Raw genomic sequence first — 13189 nt, 5'->3', positions numbered from 1 at the left:
AGGCTCGGTTCCCCAGGTCCCACGTTAGCCAGATGCACAAGGGGGCGCATGCGTCTGGAGTTCGTTTGCAGTGCTGGAAGCCCTGGCATGCCCATTCTCTCTCTCTCCCTCTATCTGTCTTTCTCTCTGTGTCTGTCGCTCTCAAATACATAAATAAATAAATTTAAAAAAAAAAGATGGGAAAGTTGATGGGCTGGAGAGATGGCTTAGCGGTTAAGCGCTTGCCTGTGAAGCCTAAGGACCCCGGTTCGAGGCTCGGTTCCCCAGGTCCCACGTTAGCCAGATGCACAAGGGGGCGCATTCGTCTGGAGTTCATTTGCAGGGGCTGGAGGCCCTGGCGCGCCCATTCTCTCTCTCTCCCTCTATCTGTCTTTCTCTCTGTGTCTGTCGCTCTCAAATAAAATAAAAAAAAAAAAGATGGGAAAGTTGAAACAAGGTTTTCCCTTTTTTTGTTCTTTAGGTGCTGGTAATTGAACCTAGGAACTCATGAACACTAGGTAAGTGCTCTACCACTGAGCTGTATCCTCAGTCCTTGAAAATTGAAATCATGTATTCTAAGGAGCAGAAAGCAATAAACAAGAAAGTGAACAAAGCCTAAGTAAAATTGGAACACTATCAGACAAACATAATTGTTGGCAAGAGGGCTCAGTAGATAATGTGCTTGTCTCATGAGAATTGAAGATCAGATTTCTAGCACCTATAGAATGCCAGTGAGCATGGGGACAGAGTAAGCTAGCTAGCTAGACTACCTGAGATACCCTGCCTCAGTAAATAGAGAGCAATGAAAGTAGGTACCCATCAACAGCTTCTGGCTTACACATGCACACACACACATACACACACACACACACACACACACACACACAAACACACACATGCATACACACCAGCACACATGGAAACCCACACATATACACAGCACACACACACATACACATGTCGTAAAATATCACATGCATGTGGGAGAACTAGAAGAAAGAGAAATAAGAAGCCTGTAGCCTCAGTTACTCAGGAGGCTGAGGCAGAAGAATCACAAATTCCAGGCCTGTTTGGCCTATAGAGTGAATTTGAGTGAATTTAAGATCATTTTGGGCAACTAAATGAGACTCTTTCACATGCACAAGGCCTTAGGTTCGAACCCTAGTATAAATAAATAATTCCCATATTATTTAGAAGTATGATTGGCAAAACCATGGATGTAGCCAGGGCATGGTGGCACACGCCTTTAATCCTAGCACTTGGGAGGCAGAAGTGGGTGGATCAGTGTGAGTTCAAGGCCACCCTGAGATTACATAGTGAATTCCAGGTCAGCCTGGGCTAGAGCAAGACCCTACCTCGAAAAACAACAACAACAAAAAATGGATGTTAAAATCTTCTATGAAACATCTTAGGAGAAATTAAAGAAGATAAAAATAAAATAAGTACAAGAGTAGACCGTGTTAATGGATTGAGAAGTAATATTGTAAACATGTTAATTCTCATTACATTGATCTGGAGATTCAGTGCAATGCCAACCAAAATCCACAGTGTGTGTGTGTCCTATCCTGTGGTGTTTTAAAACTCTTTATAATGAAGTCATAGCACAGTTATGAGTATTATAACCTTTCCTACTTCAAGTTTTGTGCCACCTATTTAACTCCATCCCCAATCTTGGGCCCTTGTTAACTGCCTTATTTTCTTTCTAGAGGAAACAGCAAAGGTTCGCCCTGTGTGCGCATCAATAGAGCCTAAGTGACCACCACCATGGTTGCAGCTACAGTGTGAAGAGTCACCTAAGTGTCATCTAACAAAGAAAGACTAATTCAGGCACAAACCAACAAGATGTCACCATAGAGGTACACATGAATTAATGTCTTGTGAGGTAGGTTTGACGCATGAAAGATGAGCTATCAAGACAGATACAGAAGGCTGGGAACTTGACTCAGTGGTAGAGTGCTTGCCTAGCATATGTGAATGCTTGGGTTTGATCTCCAGCAACACACACACACACACACACACACACACACACACACACACACACACAGAGAGAGAGAGAGAGAGAGAGAGAGAGAGAGAGAGAGAGAGAGAGAGAGAGAGAGACCTTTTTTCTAGTCTTTCCACTTAGATATTCTTAGAAACAATATTTTTTCAACTGTTTGCTATCCATGCACCTAGTGTTAGAGTCCAATTGTTATCAACAATGTGGAGAAAGGAGGTGAATCAAAGAAGGTAGAACAAGGACCAGACCTCAGACAGCTCCAGTAATATTTGTACCCTTATTGAATACATTGTCTAAGATAATAAATTGTGTTTTTATTTAACTTTTTCGTGTGTGTATAGGTACACTAAGGTCTCTTGCCATTGTAAATGAATGCTCATCTGGCTTTACATGGGTGGTTGGGGAATTGAAGCTTGGCCTACAGGTTTTGCAAACAAGTACCATTAACAGTTGAGCCAACTCCTGAGCCTTCTTTTGTGTTTTTAAAAAAATAAATGTATTTATATTTAGTTATTTGACAGAGAGTAAAAGGCAGAGAGAGAGAGAGAGAGAGAGAGAGCAAATGGGCACAACAGGTCCTCCAAACCCTGCAAATAAACTCCAGACTTCTGAGCCACCTTGTGAATCTCGCTTACATGAGTAATTGAACCTGGGTCCTTTGATTTTGTAGGCAAGCTTCCCAAGTGCTAAGCCATGCCTCCAGCCCATTTTTGTGTGTGTGTTTTAAGGATTTTTATTTATTTATTTGCAAGCAGAGGGAGAGATAGGAAAGTGAGAAGGGGGGAAGGAGAGAATGGGTGTGCCAGGGCCTGCAGCCACTGCAAATGAACTCCAGATGCATGCACCACTGCATCGGGCTTTACATAGGTACGGGGGAATCAAAGCCAGGTCGTAAGGCTTTGCAAGCAAGTGCCTTAACCACTAAGCCATCTCTCCAGCCCTCTTCTGTGTTTTTTTTTTTGTTGAAAATTTATGGATAACTCACCCCTTGTATTTGTTTTGCATATTTCCCTGCCTTACTTCCTTTTTCTCTTCACTATTGTTTCTACATGTTGCACATCCATCTGAACTAAGAATAATCAGCTAATCTTTTTCTCCAGCTCTATTTTCTAGTGATAAGCCACAAAGACCACCCAGACTACTACTAATTTTTAATGAAATGAGGTCTGTAATATAAATTCAGTGCACCACGTCTTAAAATTAGCAAACAAAATAATATTTCTATTTATGGTGAAAAATAACATGTTTAAATAACCAAAGCCTGAAGGAACATGAATGTCCCTCCATAAAGTATGCTCTTTAGGAAATCGTGTTGAGAATAGATGTATACTCAGTAACATACATGACTGGATGAAATATATTTTAAATGAAAACATTAAAATGTGTTTACAAAAACAAAATGGATCTGTTTTTATAACCCAGAGATTATTCAGCATGACCAAAAACCTAGAAGCCACAAAGGAAAAATAAACAAGCTTCAATCACTAGTACTAATCAAAGGGGGGAAAAAAAACATGAACAAAGCTAAGTGAATTCGATATCAACCAGAGCCACCTACTCTGACAGCACCAACATCTATCTAAATTGGCTAAACTTCCTGAGTACTAAGCAAACAAATTGTGGTGATTATTTGAATTGCAATCTAGATCTGCTTGATCTTAAGCAGCAAACACTAGGAATGTGATCTGTTTAATTTTGTGTCTCACAGTGACATAAATTATCATCCTGGGTTTTATTTTCAAAAGAAGTCCTATTTTGTTTGATAACATGTTATGTTCTCTGTAGGCTTACAGATGCTCAGTAAAGGAGGAGGCCCTAGTCCAACTAAAAGCTACTTATATTATAGCTCCTCTTTCATCTCTAAGGATATGAATGGTCAACAGCCCACTCTCAATAGGGTATCAAATTACTTTGTATGAACCCGTGTGGACAAAGTTACTCCATCCCCTCCATTACCTTCCTCATGGACACACATTGTTCAAGCCCTCAACACAAAGTCTGACAAGGGCCCCAGTGTGGAGGGTAATTGTTGCAAATATCTCATATCATGCTCTATAATGCCCTCAGGCAGGGTACACTGGGGAACCAACAAGAGCCCTTCAAGAACTGTGATTTAAAGGCAAAGAAGAATTGTAGCTTAAACAGATAAACCAGGGGAAAACTTCAGCCTGGGATGTAGTGTGAATTTTATGTAAGAGCTAGTACTAAAAACATGTATATGTAAAGCCCATTCACAAGGAAACGTAGTAAAACCAGAGAGCCATGAACATCGAATTTACCCAAACAACATCAGTTTGTCTAATCTGCACAGGAGTCTCTTTTGGAACAAGGCAGATAAAATATGAATAAAAGAAGAAGAGTCAGGTGTGGTAGCACATGCCTTTAATGCACTAGGAATGCACCTGTAGGAGGATCTCCATGAGTTTGAGGCCACCCTGAGACTCCATAGTGAATTCCAGGTCAGCCTTGGCTTGAGTGAAACCCTACCTCAAAAAAAGAAGAAGAAGAAGAAGAAGAAGAAGAAGAGGAGGAGGAGGAGGAGGAGGAGGAGGAGGAGGAGGAGGAGGAGGAGGAGGAAGGAGGAGGAGGAGGAGGAGGAGGAGGAGGAGGAGGAGGAGGAGGAGGAGGAGGAGAAGAAGAAAGAAAGAAGGAAAGAAAGAATTAAAAGGAATAAAAGAAAGCAGACAGGCAAGCTGCCAGTGGTAGCTCCTACTGTAATCCCAGCATTTGGGAAGCTAAAATACAAGGATTCCAGTGAGTTCTAGGCCAGACTGGGCTACAGAGTAAGCGCCAGATCAGCCTGGGCTAGAGTGAGATCCTGCCTCAAAAATAAATTAATAAATAACTGGTTTTTCTGAGCCTTGAAGTGCTGTGCATTCGAGCGGGTTCAATTTATAAACAACTGAAATCCATCATTAGAAAATTAACTCTGAGCACATTTGGATTGGCATAGACCCTCAAACTGTTACTTGAGGATAAAACCAAAATAGCAGGATGTGGCTGGAGAGATTGCTTAGTGGTTAAGGCACTTGCCTGTGAATCCAAAGGACCCAGGTTCAATTCCCCAGGACCTATGTAAACCAAATTCACAAGGGGGCACATGTGTCTGGAGTTCATTTGCAGTGACTGAAGGCCCTGGTGCACCCATTCTCTCTCTCTCTCTGTAAAATAACAAAAATAAATAAACATTTTAAAAACACACAAAATAGCAGGATATTCTGTGTTTCTAATATCATCTCTAAAGGGAGAAAGCTACCTTCTCTGTGACCCATAGTCACAGGCACAATCCTTCCTGAAATTCAGAGGGATAACATTGGGACATAACGACATTGCTAGGCCATGTTCCACACAGTCTCACCAAGCACTTTCCCCATATCCGGTTTATTCTGTTGTCATCCCAAATAATAATAAAAAAATCAGGAATAGATTATGCAAAAATAACCTGCTTATTTAGGAGTAGAAAGGTAGTACTATTGCAATGCACATGCCATAATAAACTGTGGGCATAGTCAAAGGAACTGAGACAAGGAGGAATTTGTAAACACAAAGGAAGAGGATTGCATCTTATATTTAAAATCCTTAGCCACAATGATTAATAGGAGTACTATCAGTCCAAGGTTGCACAGTTTACTGGGCAGATATCCAGGTTTTGTGTCAGGTTTCAGTGAAATCTATGCAAGCTGTGGTTCTGGAAGGCTTTTATTATAATTACTATCAGCCAATCATGCACAAAAAAATCTTCCTTTAATAACCTCTCAATTTTACTTATTTTTTGTTAGTTTTGATTAAGAAATTCTTAATTCTGACAATTTTTTCCTTCCCACATGTTTTCAGATGGGCCAGCCTGCTCTCTGAAGTTAGATTACCACCTCTATGCCTTTCTTTCTCCTATCTTCCCTCCTGAAATGGCTGTCTGACCTTTTGTAATCTTATCCTTCAAGCACAACTTACTTAAAAGGCCCCTTCTCTGTAAGACATTCCCTGGGCACTGGTGCAGGCAATGGTCTCTGCTACCTCTCAGCACTGCTGGGAAGCATCTCTCCAGGTTTGTTAGTTATTAATTTATAATATGTGTGTGTTGTCTTTCCAAACAGATAATAAACCCCAAATAGTGTCTTTTTTGCTTCTTAAACACAACTTTATTGGTAAAACACAAGTCTTAGATTAATAAATGTAAATCAAAACTCAATACAAAAGTATAGCTTATTCATGATGTATAATTACTTCACTCTCTTAGATAAAGAATAAAAATATTTCAATCTAGGTAGCAAATCAAATCAATAAATGCTTTCTTTGTAGAAGCTCTAATATGTATTTGGCATCTTTAAAAATGGCCCAGTTAACCCAACATTGATCGATGCTGATAATTGGTGGTATTCATTATGCCTAAATAGCAGCTGAATAGATTTCTTTGCCATATAAGCACAGTGAAAACAAAACAATTTACAAAACACATTGTTCCCACGTGCATCTACGAAACATGACTTCAGTGTTGTTTAGACAAAATCACCAATTACAATTTGGTTAAGACTTTGAGGACTTTGACTTTCACAACCAGATCATTGTGGTTGGCCAATGCTCTGATTTTCTTAACACATACACCAGATTCTTTGAATAAGAAAAATAATGAACTTCTGCTGAATTCTTTCCTGGAAGATGCCAGCCCTTCACTTTTTATGTTGTCATTTATATTTTCAAAAAGGGTGAGAATATTAAGAAGAATCTCTCTATCCCATTCTTTATTAAACAGGGAAATCAATTCTGATGGTACTTTACAACTGACCAGCTCTCTTGTCATGGCTGGATTTTCAGTAAAGTTTATAATTAGTTTCATGATCTGTATCTTGGTGAAGTGATTTCCTAGGAATAACAAAGCAAAAAAGTCTGGAAAAGAATAGGAAAGCAAATGCTGGTAATGATTAGTCACCGTCATGTTGGTTAACAATCTTAGTCCAGCCATCTGCACAGCTGAATCCAAGCGACAGACCATAGTATCATCACACACTTGGCTGATATATGTCTTAATCTTGCCCTGATTTTCAGCATTAACACTCAAGTTATTGAGTGCATTGTAAGTCTTTTCCCTAATAATGGGGTCTCTCGTTTTTATCAGCTTTGCAATAATTGGGACACCACCCAATTCACGTATGGCATTTTGGTTAAATGAATATGCTGCATTATTACCCAGTGTGACTAATGCTACTTCTTGAATAAAAGGATCATTTGTTCTCTCCAGGATGTTAAGGACCTTTTGAAGGTCAGGAGCACTCAGAATATCATCAATTTTATAGGGAAAGTTGAATTTGCCCCTGCGTACTGGCCATGTTGTAGCTGGAGCCTTGGTGTTCTTATTTCGGTTCTTTCCCTTGGATTTCCCACTTGTCCTGCTCACAGCCCTAGATCCACTCCTCGTGGGGTGGCATCCTCCACCCCTGCCTCCTGGGCAGGGCAAACTTGGTGCCAGTGTCCTGTTCCCAGAGATGTTACCAACCCTGATCCCTCTGCCTGCCTTTGCACTTGCCTGTTCCTTCAGGATGCTGAAAAGGGCCTTAGCTTTAGCCTCTAAACCACCTCCACTCTGGGGTTCTGGGCAGGCTTCCTTCTTTACACTTGGACCACTTTCAAGTCTCAAGCTCACCTCAGCTTTGGCCTTTAAGTCACCTTGAGATTTGCCTCCGGTTCTCACCCCAATATTAGTTGTAGCCCCTCTCTCAGTCTCACCCCCAATTTCTGAAGTGTCACTATAAGACTCTTCCTCCTCCTCTTCCTCTTCTTCCTCTTCATCTTCTTCATCATCCCACATTTTTTCATTATCATCTTTCCCCCAGGTCAGTCTGTACACACAATAACAAGCTCCAGCCCCGATGACCATGCCGGCTGCCACACAGCCAGCTTCCCGAGTGCGGCCCATGGTAGAGTTGGGGTGAATCCCTTAACCTGGGCTGGCTCAGGTCCAGAGAAACTTCCAGGTGAGGGCAGTCTTCTGCTGCAAGAGGCAGGTGCTGCTGCCACAGTTACAGTGAGACCTAAGGGGGAAAAAAAAAAAAAAGGAAAATGTCCGTCTTTGGACTTCTCTGCGCCTTTCAAAGTATGTAAGCATGCTGACCACTTATCCATAAACTTGCAAATGTTCCCGTGTAAATGTTCCCAGCTTGGTATTGCTCACTGATTGCTTTCCTCCATCAGGAAACAGTTTTGGAAAATTCCCACACATATTCAGACTCTCCAACCTCACATTCTACCACCCTGCCAAAGCATGTTAAATTGAACGTACTTATAAGTTCCCCAAGACCTCTACCCTTCCAGACGTCCTGACACAATTGTGCCCTCCTACACGCTGAGAGATCCAGGCAGTTCCTTCCTCCTCTTTCTAGGCTCCTGTAGACCTGTAGGCAAAAGAATAGGAAAGCCAGAGCTGAAAATTCAGGAGACCAAAGGACTTCACTCCAGGATAGAACTCCCCATGTTCCAAATCCCCCTTCTACTGTTCTTCATTCCACTGTATTTCTCACCTTCTTTGCTTCACAAAGCTGTTGCTTTAAAATTCATTATCTCCATCCTACTCTTCTTCCTAGGTCTCCTTCCTTCTCTTTCAATGATCCTCTATTTCAACTCCGCCTTCCTAGCTCTAGCAGGCACACACTCCCCAGTCAGTCACTTCTTCCAAAGGTGACGCCACACACGCTCTTCCTGGTAACAAGAAAGAGAGTGGTGGATAGAGAGTGCAAGCCAATAGGTGCGAAATGCATAAAGATACCAAGTTCCACCCCTGCTCTGCCATCCCCACCACTTTAAAGATACCAAGACAGTTTCCTCCGTCAGCAATTGCGTCTGCTCAAGAGTAATTTCTTTCCTCCCTTATCTTGGTTTCTGCTTGCACCAAACCCAAGGACTGACAAGCGGGGTGCTCGGCGAACAGACTAACACCAAGGACACTGTACCAAACAGTATAATAACGACCTCCCCACGTCCACTCCAGCACTCTCTTGACAACTATCTTCTCCAAGCCACTTCCTTCCTAGTTTCTTATCTGCAGAGCACTTTTTTTTGCAAGCCTGAAATCATCCCGTGTGAGAAGGAAGGAAAAGGAGATAGATGCAGCAGAAGGCCATGGGTCCACTCGTGTTAGCAGTCATCATTATCTACACCACGAAACCCTAAACAGCGCCATCACTTTCCCTCTGACATACTTTGTTCTGGAATGTTTTCCTCTCCTCCCTGTTCTAGGACTGATTTTCAGGCGCGAAATCCAGATACTGGTGATGCGGCGGAGAGAGAAGGCTCAGCATAGGGAACAGCACTTTAGATCGTCCCAAAAACAACTTTTCCAATTTCAGGGACCTACTTGTCAGACGGATTTCATCTTTTGGTCCTTGCTCTACCCCCACTTCTCCGCAGACACCAGCACTCCAGCTACACAGCATCCCTCTGCCCCCGCCTCTTGAGGTCGGCCATTTTCCCAGTAAAACCACACCCCTTTGGAAGCACAGGAAAGAAGACAGGGAGGCGGGTCCCGGGAGTAAGCAAAACTGAAAATTGTGAAAAATTAAAAGATCTCTTCTGTTCTCCTCCCCAATCGAACCCATTGCACGATGATAACCATTTTCCCTGTGGATATCCTTTATCCGACAAAAATAATAAGGCATGATTGCTGCAGAGTCGTTAACAGTTCCCGAATTATGGCAAGATCCTAAACCATCACAATCCTTTTTAGAGCCCGAGGAGCAATCTCAGCTTTACACTCACCTTCAGGAATTCAGTGTAGATTATTCCTTTTCTGAGAAAGGTACAGCACTCTAATGAATGACAGGGGAACAGCAGACTAACACTGCCTCAATATTCTGGCTTGATAAATGGGCACATACGCATCAGTCTTAATACCGGCCCTGCCCAATTCAAGGTCCTGGCATCCCAAAGAATCCCCCCTCTCCTAGTCTAGGATCTACCCTGGAATCCATTTTTTTGTTCTAATAAGGACCAGAAACAGTGCAAGTTTGTGGAGAAAGCAGGCTATCTATGTCCCTGGCATCTCAGCCCTCCGCTACCCGCAAGGCAGAGATCCTCAGGCAGTGCTTATCCTCACACAGACCTGCCTGCCAGGATCCAGGCAATTACCTTCTCTCCTCCTTCCCTCAGGATAAAGCCAATTTCTGTCTCCTATCACTTGCACGCTCGACAAATAAGAGAGAAAAGGCAAACAGACCAGACGCAGACCAGGATTAGAAGGACGTCTGCACTCCTCGGCTCTGGCTCACGTGAGGGCCACGTCACCGGAGAGATCAGGACCCCAGTTACCACTCCTACAAGCACTGCGACAGGAGATAGCCCGCCCCCTTCCTTCTCTGCCACATCAGGTTCTGCCATTCATTTTCCGCTTTGCCAAACCCATTGTGGTTAGAATTTGTCCTTCTATAATTAACACAAAGAGGCTGCATTTGCCTTGTACATTGATCTTTTCTTCCTCTTCCAGTCATAAGTTTGTGTTTTCTTTATTCTTATTCCAACTTCCAACACACACACACACACACACACACACACACACACACACTCACAGCACCCCTTCTGCAGCCAAAAATGTCCAACATTTCCTCAGCACCCCTAAATGGGGAGCAGGATTTCATAAAAGAAGACAGAGGAATGGTATTACTTTTAAAAATATTTCTATTTTTTTTAAATCAATAGTGCTTTACTTTTACACCATGGTTATAAAATTATGCTATGGTCATTCCGGCGGGGAAAAAAAAATGGATGTTAAAGGGGAAAATACAGCAGGTCTTACTAATTTCTTTTTCTTGTTACACACAAAAAGATATCTCCTGGTTACAGCCAAATAGCAACTTTCAAAGTTTTCACTGGTAACTAGAATGTGCTCTGGTAAATAACCCCACATGCAAATAACCCTAATTAAATTCAGTGTGACACACACACACACACACACACACACACAACATCAAACTAGATGGGGTATTAGTTGGGAAGGAGGGATTCAGCGGGAGGGGAGGGGGAAAAGAAGGTTATATGTGATTATGATCAAAATACTTGACATGTATAAAATTATCAAATAAAATAAAAGCAGCTTTTCTCTGAAAAAGGAAAACAAGAGGGCTGGAGAGATGGCCTAGCAGTGAATGTGCTTGCCTACAAAACCAAAGGACCCAGGTTTGATTCCTTCCTCAGTACACATGTAAAGCCAGATGCACAAAGTGGCACATGCACCTGGAGTTTGTTTGCAGTGACTAGAGCCCCTGGCATGCCATATTCTCTCTCTCTCTCTCTCTCTCTCTCTCTCTCTCTCTCTCTCTCTCTCTCTCCCTCCCTCCCTCCCTCCCTCTCTCCCTCTCCCTCTCCCTCTCCCTCTCCCTCTCCCTCTCCCTCTCTTTTTTAATTTAATTTATTTTTTATTGACAACTCCATAATTGTACACAATAACCCACTGTAATTTCCTCCTTCAGCCCCCTACCCTACACTTTCCCCTTTGAAACTCCACTGGCCATCATATCCCCTCCCCCTCTCAATCAGTCTCTCTTTTATTTTGATATCATGATCTTTTCCTCCTATTATGATGGTCTTGTGTAGGTAGTATCAGGAACTGTGAGGTCATGGAGATCCAGGCCATTTTGTGTCTGGGGGGAGCACATTGTAAGGAGTCCTACCCTTCCTTTGGCTCTTACATTCTTTCTGCCATCTCTTACATAAAGGACCCTGTGCCTTGGAAGGTGTGATAGAGATATTTCAGTGCTGAGCATTCCTTTGTCACTTCTTCTCAGCACCATGGTACCTTCTGAGTCATCCCAAGGTCATTGCCATCTGAAAAGAAAAGCTTCTCTAACCAAAAGTGAGAGTAGCATTAATATATGGAAAGAGAAGTATTTACTGGGCAGTTTGGTGAGCATAGTATATACACTTAGCCAGACACCAGCAGACATTACACCCCTAGGGCTCATGACTACCCCTGTTGTAGGTTTTTCAGTAATAGGGATGTATTCCCAACCATCAAGCAAGCCCCCAGTCCAATTAGACAGTAGTTGGTTTCCCCCATAACAGATATGCCACTATTGAACTCATTGGTTCATTTGGCCTGGCTGACCAAATTTAAGGTTCGCAAGTGTCCACTGTTGAGTACCTCTACTAGTGATTTCTCTCTCTCCCATTTAACTGCATGCACCATAGCTATTTCCAGCTTTCTGTCAGCTGGTCTACGTGGAGGAGGTTTTCAGCTCAGCTCCAGTAGGATTTCTCAGGGATCTTGCAGCCCAAGTATGTGGAGTCTTCAGCAATAGAGTCTTACCATCTATTCCTGGTGGGAAACCAAGGGTCTCAGCAATGGCCTGTAATGTTTTGGGGGTATCAGGGACCTCCCTGGACAAAAACTCACTGGATCCCTCTCACATAAGGGATCAGAGAAAGATCATATACCCAGCAAAGCAAGAGAGTATCCAAGAACAAAAGACATTCAGAAAGCAAGCAGGAAAATGCCCAGGCTGGGAAGGGGGAAACAAAGAGCCTCAGCAATGGCCTATAATGTTTTGGGTTGTATCACTGACCTCCCTGGTCAACAACTCACTGAAAGGTACCCCATCCCTGGTGCCAAAAATTTTCAGGTAACAAGCTATGGCTTTTGAGTGTTCCATTGTCCAAAAATGTAGATTTCCATATGACTTATTTATATCTTCTAAGATTTTTATTATCCCTCCTACCACCTTTTCTTTACTCAGTCTCTTTCCCTGACCTCACTTAGACCTTTTCACCCCCAATAATCTGTTCTATTTGCATAGATACAATACTTCTCTCCCTCTCATAAATAAATAAATATATAAAATAAAAAATTGATGGGGAAGTAATATAATGGAGAATGGAATTTCAAAGGGGAAAGTGGGGGGGGAGGGAGAGAATTACCATGGGATATTTTTGTATAATCATGGAAAATGCTAATAAAAATTTAAAAATAAATAAATAAATAAAATAAAAAATAAAAACTTGAAAACTGGGGCTGGAGGTATGGCTAAGCGGTTAAGACATTTGCCTGCAAAGCCAAAAGACCCAGGTTTGATTCCCCAGGACCCACTTTAGCCAGATGCACAAGGGGGCGCACACAAATGGGGTTCATTTGCAGTGGCTGGAGACCCTGGTGTGCTCATTCTCTCTCTGTCTCTTTCTCTCTCTCTCTGTCAAGTAAATAAATAAAAACTATTTAAAAAATGAAATTTGGAA

At 42.3% G+C, this 13189-nt stretch overlaps 1 protein-coding gene across 8 annotated transcripts; it reads right to left on the bottom strand.

The window, feature by feature from the left end:
- Positions 1-6094: 6094 nt before the first annotated feature.
- Positions 6095-10256, bottom strand: Armcx1 (armadillo repeat containing X-linked 1). 8 transcript variants are annotated; one of them, XM_045141034.1, is made up of 5 exons: positions 10182-10231; positions 9725-9755; positions 8491-8668; positions 8253-8364; positions 6095-8004 (listed from the first exon to the last, which is right to left on the bottom strand). In XM_045141034.1, the coding sequence occupies exon 5, from the start codon at positions 7887-7889 to the stop codon at positions 6492-6494; it is 1398 nt and encodes a 465-aa protein (XP_044996969.1). In that variant the 5' UTR covers positions 7890-8004; positions 8253-8364; positions 8491-8668; positions 9725-9755; positions 10182-10231; the 3' UTR covers positions 6095-6491. The 8 variants fall into 8 exon arrangements, with proteins under 8 accessions (XP_044996969.1, XP_044996970.1, XP_044996967.1 ...); XM_045141035.1 differs by lacking the exon at positions 10182-10231 and adding an exon at positions 10094-10118; XM_045141032.1 differs by lacking the exon at positions 9725-9755 and having other exon boundaries at positions 10182-10256.
- Between the last annotated feature and the right edge of the window lie 2933 nt (positions 10257-13189).

The sequence above is a fragment of the Jaculus jaculus genome, chromosome X (genome assembly GCF_020740685.1).
Source record: "Jaculus jaculus isolate mJacJac1 chromosome X, mJacJac1.mat.Y.cur, whole genome shotgun sequence".
In the NCBI taxonomy this organism is placed as follows: Eukaryota; Metazoa; Chordata; class Mammalia; order Rodentia; family Dipodidae; genus Jaculus; species Jaculus jaculus.
Note: the sequence above shows the minus strand (reverse complement) of the source record. Positions and strands in the feature narration are given on the sequence as shown.